Below are 21,405 nucleotides of genomic sequence, written 5' to 3' on the forward strand. Positions count from 1 at the left end.
GTACAGAGATTCAAAGTTTCCGAAGTGGAAGCTTGAGATTCTTTGCCATTGCGTAACACAAGCCAAAATAAACATTACATCAGCTGCTTTTGATAGCAAAGGTGGTGCCTTTTTTCTCAGATGTCCATCAATATGTGTTTATTAACTGACTCGAAATACTGCAACCACTGCCTGTTGTACATAATTTGTGAAGTTCATCTACTCATAAACAAACATTTACGGGGCAGCTGTAAAATCTTGCTTGCAGAACAAATCCTATACTGAGCTGTAGTGTCTACAAAAATACTAAATTACAGAATTACAGAAACATTTCTACAGAAATACTGTAGCTTTTGTAAACCGCTTGTTGGGAAATGACAACATTTTCATGAATATTGTGTCTAGTTACCAACACATCTGGGTGCACTGTTGAGGAAAATAATCAAAAATATGGTGGTGTGATGCAACACAACATGAAGTATAATGCCATCATACCATTGCATTACTGGGAAATTACAAATAAACGTCTCCTTACAGAAAACTTGCACTCCGTACCCCATACACCTCCCTGTTTTATTTGTTACAACTGCATTCCTTTAAACCGGTGAAATGAAGCAGTAGTCAGAATAGAAAGGATGCCAAGACATGACTAGAGGTAATTAAGAAGATAATTATGCCAAACTGGCCAAAAAAAAGAAGAAAAGGGCAGTGGAGAATAAAGGGGAAGTTTCAGCAAATATATTGTTACCACAAATTTCAAAAGCAGATAAAAACATGCATCTCAAAATATTAGGCAGTGCAACAATTCTGGAGTTGCCTGAATGATAAACATAAAGATGTCATATTTCTGCAACGTCTATCATTTTTTATTTTAAAAATATATCACGGCTCAAACAATATACATACGTACATACATACATACATTTGTGTGTAAAATATCATACACCCACTGGTCACTTTAATAGGAACAATTGTACTCATGCTCAATTCATGCAAATTGCCAATTATTTAGATACATTCAGCCAAGAACAGGAATGAGAGGTGATAGTGGGCACGGACTCAAGATGATTCTTGCTCTTGGCTGGTTGGAGCTCTACCCCAGCTGCTTCACGGTTTGTACATTGAGATGCTTTTCTGCTCACCATAGTTGTAAAGAGACTGTTGTTATCTTGCTGATATCTTGAACCTTCTCCTTGAACCTTGGTCATTCTCCTCTGACCTCTGTCATCAACAAGGTGTTTCCATGTGCAGAACTGTCGCTAGATGTTTTAGACTGTGAAAAGGCCATCTGGCACCAAGAACCATGGCAGGTTCAAAGTCACCGAGAACATTTTTCCCTGTTCCATTGACATGAATGTCAACTGAAGCACTTGACCTGCACAACTGTATACATTGTGCTGCTAACATGTGATGTACAGGTGTTCCTATTAAAGTGGTGGCTTGAGTGTATGTTAGACTTCTGGAGGTTAGTGTGGCTAAAATAAACCAAAGGTTGTGCCACATAGACAAAAGTGGACGATTCCAGTATTCCTCACTGTATACTGGCAAAATTATCGAACAAAGATTTGTGTCGCTGGGAAGTGTTTTTCTGAAAAAAGTTTGTCAGAATAATGGTTATGACTGTACTTTATTAACACATTAGTCTGTGAGGCTTTTTGGAAAACGCTGGGCCTGATGATGGACACGTTGAAGAAGGAGAGCTGAGTTCTCATCTCCCAATCCTTCACCTGAGAGAATAATTCTCTTCTCATAGAGGCCATGGCAGATCACTGAAGTCCACGGGTCCTCCGAGTCCAGCGTCTGCCTCCAGAAGACTCATGATGACAGCCATGGCCGCCTCATCATTACTGGGACTACTGGAGCCAGGCTCGTCCATGATGTCCCCGATGCTGATGTGAGAATTCTCACCTGAAGGAGATAAAGAGGTGTGACTACACTGCTGAGTTTAGAAGTTGTATAGAAACGGAAGCAGCACTGGAAATTCTCTCTTTCTGGCCTAAAAACATTTCAGCATCTTTATTTCTCTACTGTCTTGTATATGTTATAGCACAAAAAACTGAACGTTTACTTTTAAACTTACTTAAAATTGAGCTGTTAGAGTACGGGTATCCTATGGAGTCTTGGCCTGACATCATCCCCACTGAAGACATGTCTGGAGTTCCACCATTCTGAATCTGATTAGTTTAAAAACAACCAAAAACAGTTGATTCACAGTTAGTGTAGAATATGATTTTAAATCACATGAAGTAGTTAAGCCATGTTCTTACCTTCTTGCCCCCAGGTGAAGATGTGTCTGGAGGGGGTGTGCTGTTGATGTTCAGTGGGCTGGAGCCACAGCTAGAGGGTGATGAGCCTCTTATCCTGTTAATCACGTTGAACCGTCATCAAGGCTCATACGCACTTATTCACACACAAATTCTAATTGTACTTGTTACACCTCAGCTCTCTTGAACTCTCAGATATGATAAAAAGCTGTATATTTATTTTCAAGAGCAGCTCTGACAGTAGTTTCTGTTTTTTATTAAGTACCCCAAAACTGAATTTTTAGACCTCACGGTGCTCACCTCTGGATCTCCATCACCTCTTCAGCTATTATGCGGCCGATCTTCCCAGCTCCAGCTCTTGTGCCCCCTGGAATGCCAGGCACCGTTTGCAAAGCCCGTCTCCCAGAACCTGGAAATATATTAGAAACCATTATGGCTGTACATCGATCAATAATCTGACTTGTTTGTCCAGCAGATGAGAATTCAATCTGTGGCTACGTATTCCAGTGCACTGCAAGCTGCGATCTATTGTGTCCTTTCTAAAAATGTCAACATTAACTTTTTCAGCAGTTTGTACTACAGTAGCTCAACTGTGGGATTGAACCAGTTCACCGGTTGTCCTTCCTTGGACCACTTCTGTTAGGTACTAACCAGTTATCTAGACATCACAATTTGGACCTCAATTCAATTTTATTTGTATAGCGCTTTTAATGATGGACATTGTCTCAAAACAGCTTTACAGAACATAAGAAACATAGTACAAAAAAAGTATATTATTAAAGATACAAGTGACTCGTGTGTGACACTGGAGGGTGTGATTATAAATATACAGTCTGACAATTGCGTCTATATATCTTTACACTTGCCCATTTCTCCTGCTTGTAACACATCAAGGGGGAAGTCGTGGCCTAATGGTTAGAGAGTTTGACTCCTAACCCTAAGGTTGTGGGTTTGAGTCTCGGGCTGACAATACCACGACTGAGGTGCCCTTGACCAAGGCACTGAACTCCCCCAACTGCTCCCCGAGCACCGCAGCATAAATGGCTGCCCACTGCTCCGGGTGTGTGTTCACGTTGTGTGTGTTCACTGCTGTGTGTGTGCACTTTGTATGGGTTAAATGCAGAGAACGAATTCTGAGTATGGGTCACCATATTTAGCTGTACGTCACTTTCACTTTTTCACTTTCAACTTTGAGAGCTGTCTGTTTACTTACAGCCTAATATATTCCTCCCCTTGACCCACTGTAACAAGATAATCAACGTTATTCATGTCACCTGTGAGTAGATTTACTGTCATGGCTGATATATTTACATTTCCTTTCAAAGGTTTGGAATACATAAAATGAATCAGATGATTTTTAAAGAAAGATCCACACCATCACACAGAGGCTCACTATCAGCAACCATCAGTCTCATATTGTGTTTGCTAATCGAAGTTAATCATTTTATAAGGCTAGCTGATTACAAAAAATGCTTTTAAAATTGTGCTAGCAATTGAAACAAACAAACAAACAAACAAACCCTGTTATACTGATTGTGGGAGAAATAAAATCCAACCTCTGTAGGTTAGTGTCTAGACAATCAGGATAGTTATATATATATATATATATATATATACATACACACACACACACACACACACACACATTTATTATGTACTAAAGGCAAGTTACAGACGTTATTATTTTTGTTCAAACCCATCATCACAAAATCTTTAAACAAAGTTAGATATTATGGGAGAAAAACATTTAAATAATAAGGGCAGAAATAATCAATAGAAATATATTTTAACACACAACCTTCAGAGCATTGAACTGTGAAGTGCAGAATTTTTGGCACCCATGTTTAAAAGGAATAACATGCGATAATATTTCCTGATATTTTGAGCCCTATTTAAAAGCAAATGTAAAGCAAAGTTTAAAAAAATAATTGTAATAGATTTTCATATAATATTTTGTTGAATAAAACTAAATCATTTGTCTAATTGTTCAAAAGGCAAATTTCAACCAATGTTTGTAACGTTTATTTTATAAAATCAGTTTTATTCCTCACAATGAATGCAAATATTCTGAGGTGAATTGCAAATAAAACAATTGTATAAGATTATTGTATAAAGTATTTCCCAAGAGTGCATTGTCTATTATAAAACTCATTTTCCACACAGGCGGTAATGACTGCCTGTGCAGCAGTGAGTGTGTCTTATCAATCATCTCACCATCGGCTGTGAGGACACTGTCCATGCTGTGGGGGGAGGCAGTGAGCTGAAGATAGCTGGGATCAGCTCCATCACTGCTACCAGTCCTGAAAAACCACAAGCCAGTGCATCAGTGATCCTGCAAACCCTTCTCTGTTTTAACATGCCTCAGTAACTTTCTCTTGATAACACACAAATGTTGTTTAGCTACATGACTGCTGGCATGACAGGTTCCAGAATAAAGGGATGATTGTAGCAGTAGATAGATGTTTCATTTCCTTTACATAAAGGCGCTAGTAAAAAGAATACGTCAGGTTGTCAGGCTGCACCACACAACCACGTCAAGGATTATTTTCTTCTACCAGCTTATACCTTATTTAAATGTTCCCTAAAAAAACACACACACACACAGCTTGTCATGCTAACTTTATCTAACCTTATGTTTCTTCTATAATTCTTCTATAATCTACAATGATATGTACACCCTATACTTGTATGGACATAATATCAATTCAAAATTAATTTAAAAAAAAAAATCAACTTTATTTCCCATAATGCTTCAGGTAAATGTCAGCTTCATATACGTGGTGATATCAAACCTATTTCTGCTTTATTGGATGATGCCCCGAGTGCTTTTCATGAACATTTACCATTTGGATGCATTCCATTCCACCTCTACAGTTTTGTGTAAGGTTTTCCAACAGACTGAAACGTCACATACTGAAAGCCAACAGAATCCTGAACAACTCTATCAGACTTGCAACAGTAAAATAATTAATTTGCTTACTGACTGAAAATGTTCTGTAAGTGGATTTCTGTTCTGCTGGCTGAATGGAACACCAATATTAGATAAATACTGAAAGTCTTGAAACTGAATTGAACAAAAATTGAGTTACAGCTGATGTGATCATCATCTCTCCATTATGTACTTGTACTGGCTTATGAACAATTCCTGTCACTGCTAATATGAGTCAGTGCAGAGGTTCACATTACATTATGAGCATTTGGCAGACACCTGTGTACTTACATTTAATCTCATTTTTTACAACTGATCAATTGAGGGATAAGGGCCTTACTCGGGGGCCCAAATGTGGCAGCTTGGTGGAACAGGGATTTAAACTCACAACCTTCCCATCAATGGTGCAATGCCTTAACCACTTTACCATTTCCCAGTGGTGTTGGTGTAGTTTACGTGACATTTAGGCTTGAGACCTGAGACAAATGTACAGCACACTATGGCAGGTTCTGCTTTCACACTGCCCTAAAGGACGGAATCCCCATGGTTTCAATGGAGACAGTTGATCACTTACGACACGACTGTGTTGGTGGCGACGATGTACTCAACCTCCTTGGTCCAAGGGTTCATGAAACTAAACCATCGACTTCTCAGAGTGATGAAAGAACCGTCTTTAACTTTGAACTTGTAACAGTTAGTGTTGATTTTCTCTCGCATCTGCAGCACTGAAAAAAAGAAAAACAGCAACAACAGAGATTGGTAATGATTTCAGTTTTGTTAGTCATTTTGTAGTGCTGCTAATTTGAGCGTTCTCTTCTATATAAAACATACATAAGAAAAACTTTATATTAAATACAGCACAAAATCATTTTTCTTAAATGTCACTTTTACTCCAAGCATGTTTAAACACACACACACACACACACACACACACACACACACACACACACACACACACACACACACACACACAATGCATACTTCTGCATGTGTAGGCAGAAGTGTGTGTGTAAGTGTGTGTATAACTATATACTTACACATATTAGTGTTACTCTAGGCAGAAGTGTGTGTTGAATTTATATATGTAAACTCATTAACACACTTTTGAGTACACGGTGTGTGTGTGTGTGTGAGTGTAGGCAGAAGTGCATGTTAATTACTTTATATATGGACACGCACCTACACGCACATACATAAGACACCATATGAAAATGTATGTAAAAATCAATCTTCTGCCAGTTACCATGTCTGTGGCATTCAGCAAGGTGTCCGATGTCATCCTGATGAAAATATTCATAGAAAGACGTCCCCAGCAGCTCCTGGGGCAGATAGGCGAGAATGGCAGTGGCTCTGGAATGAAACAAGTTGTCATGAATGGCTGAAAACATAAAGAAATAACTAGACCTGGCTATCAGCATGAAACAAGAATAAAAATCAGGTTCGGTCCAAAAACCTGTAGTAAATGCTGCCCTCTTAATTTTAAGGATTTTTTTAAATGGTGAAATGTATTTATTTAGGCTACTTTCTAATCTGTTGGATAAGAGGTCAGTTTAATAAATGTAGCAGTGAAGAATAAAACAGGGAGTCTGTCTAATCACGTCTAAAACCTTTTTAGCTGCCCTTTGGCCTTTTGTCTGTTTCTCTGACTAATGCCATCACGTCTGGTTTATACACTCCTCTAGCAGTGTAGTTGTCTTAATCATAATCTTTCCATTTTTCTAAGAATTGATTTAACATTTTAGTTTTTTTTTTTAATACCATATATTCATTTTGTTTAGATATGTTCTCTAACTGTAGTCCTGGCCTAATGGTTAGAGAGTTTGACTCCTAAGGTTGTGGGTTCGAGTCTTGGGCCGGTCACGACTGAGGTGACACACCCTTGAGTAAAGCACCGAAACCCCCCAACTGCTCCCAGGGCGCCACAGCATAAATGGCTGCCCACTGCTCCGGGTGTGTGTTCACGATGTTGCTGTGTGTGCACTTTGGATAGGTTAAATGCAGATAACGAATTCTGAGTATGGGTCACCGTACTTAGCTGTATGTTACATCACTTCACTTTACGTTCTCTGGGGCCTACACTTTTTATATTATGATCCCACTTCAGTATCATTATATTTTGTGCAGATTCATGACATTTAAAATTCCATTAACATTCCATGACATTAAATCCATTTTAGTTTCAGGTTGTATCAAAATAGGCATAGACTTTATTGTCTTATGTCTAATATGCCTTCTATATGCCTCACAAATGCAAATAAAAAAACAGAAGTTGCTTTTAGACAATGATTGTGTTAGCATCTTTAAATGCAGGTTTAGTTATACAATTAGTTGAACTTTACTTGTGACTGAGATTTGAGTCACAAATATCTGCAATTTGATTTCAGTAACTCAATATGCCAATATTTGACCATGCAAAGGGTTTTCCCAGGCTGCAAAAGTACTCGGCAGTGTCCACATGCTCTACTGACACACATAAAACACAGTGCCATCGTATCAGACAGCGACACTGAGAGATATTATTATTAGCCAGACTTTATGTCCGACATTATAAGTTCTCTTCAGTCTGTCTCTTTAGACTTTCACAAGTTTTCGTAGGGAGAAATGTAATCATTGCACACATTTTGAACACCACACAGAAATCTAGAGTAATCTAGTAATAAAACCTGGTTTGTAAACTTACTTTGACTCAGTTCCAAATATACTTTGTCCCTAATAATACGATAAGCGTTTAATATTTGCAAAATAGTCTGGAACACATAACAAAGGCTACCTAAGACTTCCACATGATCTGATTCTTGGATTATATGTTGGTCCACATTAACAGATTATTTGACCAAATCTTTTTCCATTTCATGTCATTTCATAAAAGATCTGAATTATAAATATCTGAATTATATTTTAAATAAAGACCATGTGTATTACAGTGAACAAATCATTCTTAGGCAGTGAAAAAAAAACAGGTGCCCTTCAAAAGAACCTTAAAAAACATTATGACAATGAATAGTGACAATGAATAGTTCTTCCATCTGACAACTTGAAATGCTAACCAAGATAAGGTCAAAGGTTTGGGTGCAAAAACAAAAAAAAAATCAACAACTGGCACGTTAGTACAGAATTTAGTATGATGTTTAATTAACTCGGCCTGTTCCACTCACCTCTGGTCAACGAAGACAAACTTGCCATCGATGGTGTGGCGCGAGACGTACTCGGTTGGTTTGACACGGATGTCTCCGTTTGTTGGCTGAGGGACGATGTGGGAATGTAAGCGGCCGATAGCCACCAGGCAGCTCAGGTTACAGCCTTCGTTATCAGCCTCGTTATCCTCGTCCAAGCCCTTCTGCATGGGCGGCCAGCTCTTCAGATAGCCAGTGCTGTGGATGGTGCAGAAGCTTTTGCGTTCTGCTGCAGAGAACATAGATTTAGTCTGAGGTCACTGATTAAATTGAAAGCACGATGGACAGTAACCTGAGAAACTGACTGTAGAATAGTTATACGGTTGCTATAATATAAATTACTTTACTTCTAGATGAACATTCAATCAGCGAATCTCACAAGAACAAACTATTCCTATATTGTTTTTGATCAACAATATCAGATCAACAATATCAAGTTAACAATAATGTTAAGCCCTATAATAGCTTTCACTATGAAAATGTAGACAGATATTATGATTCCAAAAGCCTGTGATACTGGAGTATAAACTGAGTCTCGTGTTCAAATACTATTCAAATCTTCAAATTATTTATGTATACAAAGACATTCCTATAAAATTGATCAAATCACAAGATAAAGGCTTAACAAGGAGGCTACCAAGAGCTGCAGGGATACCTGACAAGAACTGATTAAGCTCTGCATGTGACAACAGCCTCTCATGTTCTGGGATAAAAGGTAGGACGGCTAGATGGACAAATAAATCACCCCAAACTCTGTTATAATTTGATGAGACCAATTCCAAGCAGCGTTATAAATCCAAAGGGTATGTTTGGTGCAGAAAAACAAAAAAAAACAAAAATATTACCGAGAGTACACCATACCCACGGTGCAGCATGGTGGTGGCAGCATCATGCTTTAGTGCTGCTTTTATTCAGCCAGATGTGGGGCTTTTATAAAATGGGAGGGGGTTTTAAGAATAGCAGGTTGGAAACATACAAAGTGAGGAGTAACTTAGTAGCTTTTTTTCATCTGTATTTACTTGTCTTTACTTGTTGCTAGTGTCTGTCTGTCTGTCTGTCTGTCTGTCTGTCTGTCTGTTTGTCCTAAATTTTAGTGCAAAACCTTCAGGTGTCTGATAGTAAGATGAAGATGAATAGAAATTTGGAAACCTTTTCAGGATGAAATTCAATTTAATTGATATGTATAGCGCTTTTAACAATGGACTTCGTCTCAAAGCAGCTTTACAGAAGTATCATATCAACAAAGGAACGGCTTTCAGTGATTTTGAGTGACAAAGCCTGAGCATAGACCTGTTCCGACTAAAAATCTGTGGTGTGACAGATTCAGGCATGAAATGTACGGGAGATGCTTTTACAATCTGATGGGATCCAGAATGATTTTCCAAGAACAGAGAGAGAACAAGTCAGGATTTGCCATGCTGTTAGAATCTTACCCCAAAAGACTGAGCGGTGCAATGAAATCAAAACGTATTAGTAGAGCTTATAAATATCAGTTTAGGAGTGTGCACAGTTTAATCGGGTTATTGTAAGCTTGTTCTTTTTCTCCTTAATAAAGTTTCTGAGTGTTAGATATTTTTACCATTACACTGTAAATACTGTAAATCATTATTATCAGGGGTGTGTAAAAATGATCAGAGGTGTGTAGACTTTTTTATTTTTATTACACGACTTGTTGCTGCTATGTGCAATGAGAACACCCATGAAATCATTTTGTGAGTTGTCTGTTGCTTTTAAACTCAATTGTCTATTGCTTTTTTTTCTCTCTCACACACAAACACATATATACACACACCTGGTTTGTGTGTGAATCGTTTTTTGTCAGCATTGGAGAGCACATATAGTGTACATGAAACCATTTATTATTTTGATTCATTTTGTTTGGTGAAAGTCTGTACTCCAGCTATTTACTTGTTTATTTACTTTAGAAATGTTCTCACCTTTCTTCTTAGAGCAGTTGGAGCTGAAGTCCTTGTCCTCCATTTTGATAAGAGGCCTGTTACTTTTCATCCTGCAGAAGAAAGAGCGACGAGCCCCGGAGCACAGCCTGGATGGTCCAGGAGCGATGTCGGTTTTTACCGGCAGTCCGGCTGAAAGACAAACACAACACACACTCTGATAAGGCTGTCAATCAAGCTTCATATAATTACTGCAAAAAAAAAACACGTTATCCAGCCTAGAGTTATTAATTAACTATAAAACCAGAGCTACATGAAATGTATATTTATGTGCTTGAGACATTATTTCTATACACCATGACTTTAAGTGGCCATCAAGAAATCTGTAATCCAAGTTACTTTTGGCATCGATGAGTCGCTCCCTTGGCACCGTGTCAGATGACGACAGCTGCTCCTTGACTTTGGCAATGTCCTTAGGATGCAAATAATCAAACAAGCTCTGGCCAATCAGGTCGTTCTGCCAAGACACGAAAGGTTACATGGGTGAGCTGGCAGTCTCACATAATACAGTCTTGCCCCCATATTCTATATATAGAATTAACACACTCTGTTCTTTTAAATAATCACAACACAAGTCAAACCCTGCATAAGCTGTTTGACTCACTTGGCTGTAGTTCAGGATTTTGTACACAGACTCAGAAACGAAAAGAATCTTTCCTCGATCGCAGCCGACCACAAACAGAAAACCGTCAGCAGCCTGCGGGTCCGGCAAAAAATTCAAATCAAAACCCACCATGACATCAACATTAGTCAGAGTGTTTAAGATGACGAAGCAGTGGTACATACCTTTAGTATCAAGTGTTTCAGTTCATCATCGGACAGAAAGGCTGGTTTGTAGTTAGCTTCAGTGTAAGGGTTTGCAGCACCTGAATAACAATTAATCAGTGAATAATAAACACTGAGTGACTTGGGTGTGCTGGTACTGCAAAATAATTAATGACTGGGGATTAATTTCTTCAAATAACAACACACCCTCAAACAACCAATAATGAAAACGGTTATGTGAACTATTTTAATTGATCACAGAACAAAACATTACAAATCTATTAATCATAAAATGTCCAAAACTAAAGTTCCCAATATCTCTTATGTTATAGTAGCTATAAAATATTTCCCACCAATATCAAATTTTGTCTTTCTATTTAAGTCTGTAAGACAACAAATGTACATCTTGTCACTTCGCTGAGAAAATACAATGCGTAAACTACTATGTTCTGAAGACCTTTCTGTGCTGGAAGACTTGCAGCTTTAGTTCTGTCTGTTACAAGACTGACATCTGAGACGCCTTCCAAAGGTCCAAAATAAACACAAGATCATTTCATCATATTATCAGGTAAACATTTTAAAAATCTTTTCATATTTTCTAATATGAGTCCTCTATATATGCCCCATTATAAAAGTTATAAGACATACCAGACATATTGTTCTCCCTGGCTGTTGGCCTTAACCTATACTCCTGCAGCTTGGAGTGATCCTGACACATTTCTCCTGCTTTGGCTCTTCTCACCCTACAGACCCGATTAACTGATTTTAATGTTCTACTCTAACTCTGTGGCTCGCATACTCTCTTCTTCAACTTTTGGCTTTTCCCGTTACTGGTCGCCACAGCGAATCATCTGTTTCCACCTAACTCTATCCATATATCTCCTTTTTGGTCTTGCTCTTGACCCCTTACCTGGCAGCTCCATATCCAAAATATTTCTACCAATATAACCATCTCCCTTTTCTGTACATGTCCAAACCAACTCAATCTAGCCTCTCTGACCTTGTGCCCATAAACAGCCAACCTCAATTGTCCCTCTGATGTGCTCGTCCCTAATTCTGTCCATCCTCGTCACTCCTAAAGAGAACCTCAACATCCTAATTTGAATCACAAACAGTAATTGTGGATAATCACATAAATAAATCGAATACTTGCTCCTCCAATTAAAGGGTTATGTCTCTAACCTCAGATTTTTTAATTGAATAATGTAGACTTAATGTCGACTAATGTCGACTGTCCTATTTGCTGCTGTAAAGACTGTCCGCTGTTCATCCCAAAACACCAAACATCCCATATTCTTTAATACATTTATTACAGTTTGCTTTACTGTCTAGGTCTTTGTTTATTGTGAAGAGTGTTGTACATCATTTTCACCTCGTAATGTTTTCATATGCTGTACAGCCATGCGCAATACAGTCAGTTTGTCCAGTTTGCGCGACATGGCGTTGCAAGTAGGCACTAGTGAAGCCAGCTCGTCAATGAAGCTGTTCATTTTGTCCCTGCGTCGTTTCTCAATCTGACTGTGAGCCTCCCTACAAAGGGCACAGAAATATGACCAAAGCTTTACAAAGAAATGTAAGAAAATAAAGTTTAATCGTCCGAATTTATGGGATACGTTGAATAAAAATGAAAAGAAATAAACAAATAATAATTTTATATTGTTTATTTCTCTCTTTTGTAAGTCTGTGCCCACTATAAGTATCAGACTCCTGTTCTGACAGTGGGATCTCCAGCTGTGAAACTTCATGTTGCTGTTTTCTGAGCTACTTTTCTGCTCATCACATTTGTAAAGTATGGTTATTTGAGCTGCTATGAACCAGATCTGCACACTCTGCTCTGTCTTCTCTTATCAACAAGGCAAGATTTTATGCACATTTGCATGATTATATGCATTGCGCTCCTGCCTCGTGATTGGCTGACTGTGTAACTGTGTACAATTCTAATAAACTGGACGGTTAAAGTATTCATGCTTCTATCCAGCTGTGAATCTTGCTATAAACCTAAAGCACTCTCCAGAATTTCTCATAGACATGAATGATTAATTCTGCAAAGCAACACGGAACAAAAAACCATCTGAAGCCATATACAGCACAGAAGGTAAGATGAAGAAATGCTACCTGGCATTCTTTATCCTTCCATGTTGATCAATACATTCCCTGTTAAAAAATAAAAAGATATTTTACTAAACTAAATTAAATCCAACTGGACTTTCCTCATGCTTCCTAACGCATCATTTCACATTTTAATTGCTAAAATGCGCTAACAGTAATAGTTACCTTGCGATTTGCTTGTCCTTGTCCAGATCCATACTGTCTCTTGACAAATGATAACACATTAATTTAGTCAACATTAAAAATTACAATAAAAAAGTTAAATATACTTTTATTTATTCACTTTTTCAATGTAATTATTTCCCCCAAATTACTTAATTACTATAATGGTTTATTTTAAAGATCAGTTTTTTAAACTTTTTTTAAACAGATTTTAAAAAAATTACATAGATGCAGATATTCTTTGTATGCAAAAACACTGTTTAAACAGTGGCTGCTGTAACATAAGTGATAAAAGAAATTTGCTTTAAAGACAATCCACAATATTAAATGTAACGTTTAAAGAAAACAATCTTTAAAAAAAAATCTTAAGCAAATAAACCAAAGGACATGCAATTACAGAAAAATAATAAACCTTGAGGTCTTAACAGGACGGCTGACCTTAATATCTGTTGATGACAACGGTACCTGTTCGACATGACCTACAGGAAATGTAATTCAGAGTTGGACTTACTGGTAGTCTGTGGAGCTGCCTTTCCTCTTGCGGGTGAAGTCCATGGAGGACGTGTTGATAGAACTACTGATGAGCTCAGCGGAGCTAGGAGACATGAACTCATTCATCGTAGATGAGATGTCCATTCTCTGGTCTGCCATGAGATCATCTGCAGAAATAAACGCACTTCTCAATCAAAGAGGTCTGATATCTGAAGCGTTGAGCCGGAGAAAAATAGAGGTGGCATGGTAAAAATTGCTTTCTCGACTCACCACAAAGATTCATGAGGACTGCTGTTCTCAGACCATCTCAGGAAGCGTTTGTCCGTAAAACTGCAAGGAACAAAGTGTCAAGTGAGAGAGTGAGGATACGTAATAATGTCAGTCAGTAACACGAATGTTCATTTTATCTATCGAGGCACATCAAGACGATGCAGGTTTTAAACAGAAGGGAATTAAAAAAAGAGACTGCATTTTGGATGCAGTAAATGTAGTGAGGCGTGGTGTTATATGAGAATACTCAGCTATTCAGTGGTGTGATTCATGTCTGGCCAAAGCTGATTAGTTTCCTTGAGTAGCACATTTTGAAGTAGATTACTCATTTATTAAATAATGACATATTGTACTCTTTCTATTTCTAGGTGCAGTTGTAGAGCTTCCACAAAACAATCACATCCTCCCTGATGAAGTAAATAAGCCAAAATTAAATGTTCATGAGAAACTATAAATCAAAATGCCTTTCTCTTGAAGACATTCTCTGGTGGAAAGCCAACTGTACCAACTAAAATAAACTGAAACTAAAGTCTCCTTCCATAACTACTAAATTAAACTTCATTAAATCAATTATTACTTGTTTACCTGTCATAGAAAAACCAGATCAGATTGGGTGTCATGGTTTCATGAGACATTTTCTTCCAGTGAATCATCTGTTTTTTTTTTTACATTAGATCTCCAAAATCACATGATCAAGCATGCATGCAGCTGCTACTTAGTATTTTGTGTTCACTTAATCAGTTGTGTATCTTAAATACATCTGAAAGACTAAACAGCACATCAGAGACATACCATGTCTGTCTGTCTCATTCCATATCAGACTATAATGCTTAGCAATTTCATGGTACATAAGGTTAAACAGAGTGAAGAGATTCCATCCATCCATCCATCCACTTTTTGTACCGCTTATCCTACATAATATCACGGTGAACCTGGAGCCTATCTGAGGGGGACACCATGAACAGTGCACAATCTCTCTCTCTCTCACACACACACACACACACACCCATTTGACTCTACATACAAATTAGAGTTATCACTCAGCCAACAAAGCATGTGTTTGAACCGGGGGAAAAAACCCAGAGGAAACTCCTAAAGCATGAGGAGAATGTGAATACTCTGCATACACAGGACAGAACAGAGAATTGTGTCCCCATTCCTAGAGGGGACTATTCATTAAGCCACTGTGCTCGTGATGAGCCTCGTTTCTCTTTAAACTTTCTCATCTGTGCGATTGCTGTCATTATAGTCGTCTCTAATCAAAAACCCTAACCGGTTATTCAAAAATATTTACTAATCTGGAAAATCGAGAAGACTGTTACTCAAATCAGACCTTTTCAAACCAGTATAAATTAACAGGTTTATTCAAACACTAAAGGTTAACAGGTTTATTAGGTGACGTGACGTGACATACGGCTAAGTACGGTGACCCATACTCAGAATTCGTTCTCTGCATTTGACGCATCCAAAGTGCACACACACAGCAGTGAACACACACACACCGTGAACACACACCCGGAGCAGTGGGCAGCCATTTATGCTGCGGCGCCCGGGGAGCAGTTGGGGGGTTCGGTGCAGGTTTATCAACAGGTTTATTCAAACACTAAACTGTAACAGGAAAACTGTTCTAACTGCGTTAGAACTCAATAAGGATCTAGGGTAGTAGAATTTTAGACACTGCATAAGTTTGTATATTGCATACATAGACAGTGCATATATCAAGTACATACAGGCTTATATAACAAGTATATGGCAGCCTTACATAGCAAGTGCATACAGCCTATACTAATTATAATTATAATATTATAATAACATATATATATATATATATATACGTATATATATTATATATATATATATATATATAAATTACAGCTAGGGACTTGTACAGCTAATAAAAATCATTAAAAAAGTGGCATTATTTAACAAAGAAAATGTTTATGTAGTATTTATGGAAGGAGTCAGTCTCCAGATTTCCATATACCTTCTTAAGCAAAATCATGTGGACTTACACATTTTCCAAATTAGTATTTGTTTAATTATTAACTGTTCAAATCATTAACTAATTGACTGAGACTGAGACCCTCATCAGGTTATAACAAGCTCTGTTGGCCTGTTAGGTGACAGGACAGTTTTTGAAAATAAATTTATAACATCAACCCTATTCTAGTGAATAAAAGACTATGGGTGAACATGATGTGCCAGTCAAATTACCCAACATTACAGCCCCGCTAGTGCATAAACCAGTGACAAAAAGCCTGGTTGCATTAGAAGGCAAGGAAATAAAAGCCAGCTAGATGGAAACAAGCCAAAAAAATGAAAGAAAGGAAAAGCAAAAACTGGGAGAATGTAGGTCAGCTGGGTAATACTGCTAACACACAGCCTTTTTAAAAACCAATGTAAAGTCTAACCTAGATCTTTTAATATAAAAGAAAACTCTAACATATAATTATCACATGGAAATAAGTTACATGTCCAGTCCAGCCAGAGGCTATGGTTTTTTTTATACATTTCTTTTGTGTGTGTGTGTGTGTGTGTATAATGTGTGTATTATTCTGTTTGGCAGAATATATTTTAATAAATACATTTAATAATTTAATCAAAATATACAGTAATTGCCATTTATTATTATAATGAGATAAAGCAAACTAACTACAGAGAAACTATTAGGGAAGGAAGTTAGAAGAGTGAGGAACCCAAGGAAGCTTCACAGTGTATGAATTTCAGTCACAGACCAAAACTGCACCATGGTAAGCGATTTGTGGTAAAATCTACAATGCTTATCTAAATAACACTAAAAGGCAGCGCAAAACTTACTAACGTTTGCACTTCTACATGTCTGATTGCATTTTAAAGTGATGACACATGCAACCGGATGAACATGATCCTGATTACCTTCAGCTCCCTATTAAGAACATTTAATCTTGTTTCATCCAGCTTTAAATGAGTCCAAACTATTTGCGTATTAAATATTTTAAGGCGTAACATTGCTGCTATTATACTAAGACTCAGTCTAAAACTGGCTTTTATATTACTGATGACTTCATACATGTTGTAGGCGTGTACAAGTTACATTACCCAGATTCCAGTCCTCAGAGTCACCTTTTACCTCCGAACACATGCAGGCAGGCACAAAACCTACAGATAAGAGGAAAAAAAACAAGGTGATGGGGCCTGCTATAGTGAGAGCACAGTATACATTATATAGAAATGAACTAAACAATAATTCAAGTTTAAACTATTTGAATTGCAGTGCAGTTTAGGGGCAGCAGCAGTGCGATGCCTACGACATGATGGATGAGTAAGGCAGGGCGATGACTAAGACAGAATGAATAACAGATGTACAGATGGAGCACTGCGATGAAGAATGAGGGCAGCCAATTCTATATCTGCAAATTCACATAGGTTTCTGCCAACATGCCTGCACGTAATATATAAATGTGTAATAGGGGATGAAAAATGGTGCCATGTAAAATATTGATCTGAAGATGGACACAATTGATTCATTTATCACCGTTTCTCAGATGCTTTACGAACTGACTGATTGGATTTCCCGCTTGACTCATTGCATCTAAACTAAACAGTTTTCCAAAGAGAAATCTTCTTCTGTTAATCTGCAGTCTGTTCCTATAGATTTGTCCCAAAGCACTCGGTAAACAGCTATGGCATCCATCCAGGCACATGGACTAATAACACTTCACTCAATCCTCTGAATCCTAGCGTTTGCTGGTAGGTGTTTAAACATATTCATAATTCAAATTGGATCTAGAAAATCAATGCAGTTGCACTTTTTAAGTTCATCCAGGTGTTGTCTGTCTGATCAGACTTAGATTGTGCATGTTAAACCGTAATCATCCCTCGATACGTTACAAGTACAACGTCTCTGTTGCTTGGAAACAAAACACTTCACATTTACGTTTTCTAATTTTAGTTAGGGTTAACATCACCCCTCCTAGTCGTGGGAGAGCTGTGGTTATCTTGGAGTACTTTTCAGAGCAGTCATGCTCATCATTTCACACTGTTGGCAGATGTTATCCAGATGTCATTACACACTGACATAAGTGGAACACCAGGCATGAGGAGGGAATACACCCTGGGTGGAATGGTAGTACTGTGTTGTACACACACACACACACACACACACACACACACACACACACACACTCACATTTTTAGGTCAATTCAACCACTAACATTCTTCAGGAGGTAACCAAAAAACCTGGAGGAAACCACCACACAAACAATAACCTGAGCACAGGATCATACCACAGACCCTGGAGCCATGAGGAATCTAAGTATAACATGTTTTTGCCATATTTTCCTGTGTTGCCACACCCACACATTCAATCCACCCACTCGTTTCCTCAACTGCTTATCTTATGCTGGTGTGCATAGAACCTGGATCTTATCCCAGGGTACTCAGGACATAAGGCAGGGGACACTATAGATGGGGTGCAAATCCAATGCAGGGCACAATCACACACACGCGCGCGCACATACAGTATTATGGACAAATTGGTGACGCCAACCAACTAAAACGCATATTTAGACCAACGGAGGAAACCTGAACAATCAGAGGAAACCCCTGAAACACGAGGAGAGAAAGCGGGCTCTGTGCACTTAGGGAGGAGGCTGGGGTCAAACCCCCAACAACGCAGGTGATACTTTTCAAGTGATGATTCGTTTTAGGGCTGTGGGTTGACCCCCCCCCCCCCAAGATGACCATATTAAATGGATCTGGCAACCTTAATGTATGTAAACAGGAGCTATTTCGTTATCCTGCTGCACAAGTACGTGTCAGGAATATGATGAACGGCAGTGCTTTGATCCTTCTGTGTTTTAACTGTAAACAACGACGACAACAAAATGGATGAACAATGAGAATAAATAGATGTCATCCTGTTGAATCTAACACATATACAATGTCAACCGTTAAGGAGCGTGTCAAACATGCGTCCAACATGCGCATATCTGTAAAAAAAACAAAAAACAACAACAACAACAATGCGTATAACGACGTGTAGCTGTCAAGTCGTGACTCTTTATTGCTTTATTTATGTATCCATTACAGATAAATTAATGTATTAAATCCCAATCGCACCTGTTCAGGCTTTTAAAAGTTAGAGCACATTATGTTACTTAAAAGTCGAGTCTTACAGGTTACTGTCGTTACCAAACGAAGGACAATAACTAACGTTTATTTACAACTAAAACTTGTGGGGAAAAAAAGGGTCCTACTCACATATCGAAGGCAGAAAAGGCACATTTACGGTCACATTAACACACTGCGGAGGACGTCAGTATTTAAACTGACCTACTTTTCCTCGTTCGCCTTGAATAACCAGTGCGCCACTAACCTACTTACGGACCAATCCCGTGCCAGCACAGAGCGAGCCTGGACTTGACCGACCAATCAGAGAGCGGGTTACGTACGCGACAGCCAATAGCGCAGCGAGGATACGAAACGCAACCCGATTATGTGTGCGCGTGGCTTCCATCGTTACCGAATCTTAACGTAAATACAAGGAGGCGCGAGCGCTAAACGGCGGAAAGTGAAAGCGTTCAGACAACAGAGAACGTAACGAATAAACAGAGGGTGAAGTTCACAACTGGGAAAACAACGCAATTACGCGATTCGTTGAGTGGCGAAGGAAGAAATATCATTGAATTATTGTTCATTGGTGAAAAGTGAATTGTCTAAACACGACTGTTATGTTATATACGTGTGTGTTTCATAGCTGCTCTGGAGATCCTAAAGGTCCGTGGGATCACTATTTACACTATTAATGATCACTAGTTACACTATTAATTTATCCAGAGACAAATGACATCTTCACGTGCTCACTGGCGCCCCCTGGAGGCCTGCTAAAGAACAGCTAGTTCATCTCAACTCCGATCAATTTATAGACAAACGTCAGGTCTTGTGAGGTGTAAAAGTAGTTTTTCTCATCCGAAGAAATGTCTTGATGTTTGTAGTGTGGGCGAATTTTACATCTGGACACACGTCTGGTTGATTAGCTACAAAGTTAAGCTTGTTATCTAGCATATCAGAATTCAAGATGGTTGATATCAGGGTTAATTTATGGTAGTAACAATCTAGACCTTTTCAGATATTCAATAATACATAAATGACATTGCATCCTTCTTGAGAAAAAAAGTACTTTCATGTTATACAAAGGAATTACTTTTTTGGGGCATTTATTGCCCATTTATGCGTCCATATAAAAAATACACATAAATATATATCAAAGAAAGAGATTCATCCTTGCAAAAACTGTACAATTATATATTACCTTACATTTGATAAATGTATTTTGATGCCAATGGGATGTTACATGTATTTTGGAACTCAATAACATTATAAATACATATTCAAAATCATACACTGTATACGTTGCACTAAATTGTCCCTAGCTGTGGATGGATATGTGAATGTATGTGCATGGTGCCTTGTTCTGCACTGGTATTCCATTTATGGTGTATTCATCTCTCACATCCAGTGCTCCTAGAGTGGTTTCGTGATGAATTCAATATATGAATAAATACATTTTGACGTTAATAAAAAAAAAAAAGTAATGATAATTCCATTTTCTACCACATGGGGGTAGCAGAGTAACATGTTACAGAGAAAAATGCCTTGCTGTTCAATGATCTTCAATGAAATTCTATTCTCAACATGTCAATAAATAAATAAACGATCATGATTAGTTAGCATATATCTTGGAGACAGCTGGAAAAGCTTTGTTTAAGGTACACATTCCCCTGACAGTACATTTCATTGACAGATTGATTAATTTTTCCTTGTGTAGTCTGGAAATTATCCTCATGTCCCTGTGGTCAATGCTCATAACCAAGTAGTCAATATTTGAAACAGTGTCACACTGTGGCATATAATAGTTAAGGCAGTGACACTATATTATGGTACATTTGTTAGGGTTTTGCTGTTTTTTAAGAGCTACCATCACTAAACAGATTGGGATAAAGTGTGGACTTTGACTGTGACAAGGATGTTGGTACCAGAACTGCTGTTTGGAGCATTTCAGAATTTCCTGTGATTGTACACTTGAATGAGTTTCTACAGTTTACACAGAATACTGGAATCAACAACAGCAACCACAGTTTCTTTTCCAGACCTTTAGCTTCTGTCGAGTTCTTGCCTAATTAATCAGGAAGGTAGCATTTTTAAATTATAGTAAGTAATATTTGTGCAACACACAGACATCCAAAAATGCACCAGTCTACAGAACACAGTAATCTACCATGAGTTCTGAATAAATGTTTGCAGATATAAGGATGAAAAATAGCAC

General features: G+C 38.1%; 1 protein-coding gene across 6 annotated transcripts; it reads right to left on the minus strand.

Annotated features, from left to right (window-relative positions):
* Nucleotides 1-702: 702 nt before the first annotated feature.
* arntl1b (aryl hydrocarbon receptor nuclear translocator-like 1b) lies at nt 703-19,489 on the minus strand. Of its 6 annotated transcripts, none has more exons than XM_047808935.1 (20): nt 19,341-19,489; nt 17,177-17,236; nt 14,099-14,158; nt 13,848-13,995; nt 13,340-13,378; nt 13,181-13,219; nt 12,438-12,595; nt 11,523-11,585; nt 11,087-11,166; nt 10,905-10,997; nt 10,640-10,757; nt 10,283-10,432; nt 8,328-8,571; nt 6,416-6,522; nt 5,747-5,897; nt 4,458-4,543; nt 2,544-2,652; nt 2,247-2,340; nt 2,060-2,153; nt 703-1,887 (listed from the first exon to the last, which is right to left on the minus strand). In XM_047808935.1, the coding sequence occupies exons 3-20, from the start codon at nt 14,109-14,111 to the stop codon at nt 1,727-1,729; spliced, it is 1,947 nt and encodes a 648-aa protein (XP_047664891.1). In that variant the 5' UTR covers nt 14,112-14,158; nt 17,177-17,236; nt 19,341-19,489; the 3' UTR covers nt 703-1,726. The 6 variants fall into 6 exon arrangements, with proteins under 6 accessions (XP_047664891.1, XP_047664887.1, XP_047664893.1 ...); XM_047808931.1 differs by having other exon boundaries at nt 8,328-8,574; XM_047808937.1 differs by lacking the exon at nt 13,181-13,219 and having other exon boundaries at nt 8,328-8,574.
* Between the last annotated feature and the right edge of the window lie 1,916 nt (nt 19,490-21,405).

Source organism: Tachysurus fulvidraco, chromosome 2 (genome assembly GCF_022655615.1).
Source record: "Tachysurus fulvidraco isolate hzauxx_2018 chromosome 2, HZAU_PFXX_2.0, whole genome shotgun sequence".
Classification (NCBI taxonomy): domain Eukaryota; kingdom Metazoa; phylum Chordata; class Actinopteri; order Siluriformes; family Bagridae; genus Tachysurus; species Tachysurus fulvidraco.

Coding starts and splice junctions, on each gene's coding strand:
- arntl1b (XM_047808931.1), bottom strand. Junction 10,433..10,639: donor GCGACTCATCGATGCCAAAA/GTAACTTGGATT, acceptor TTTGTCTTTCAG/CCGGACTGCCGGTAAAAACC. Junction 2,653..4,457: donor CAGTGTCCTCACAGCCGATG/GTGAGATGATTG, acceptor ATATATTTCCAG/GTTCTGGGAGACGGGCTTTG.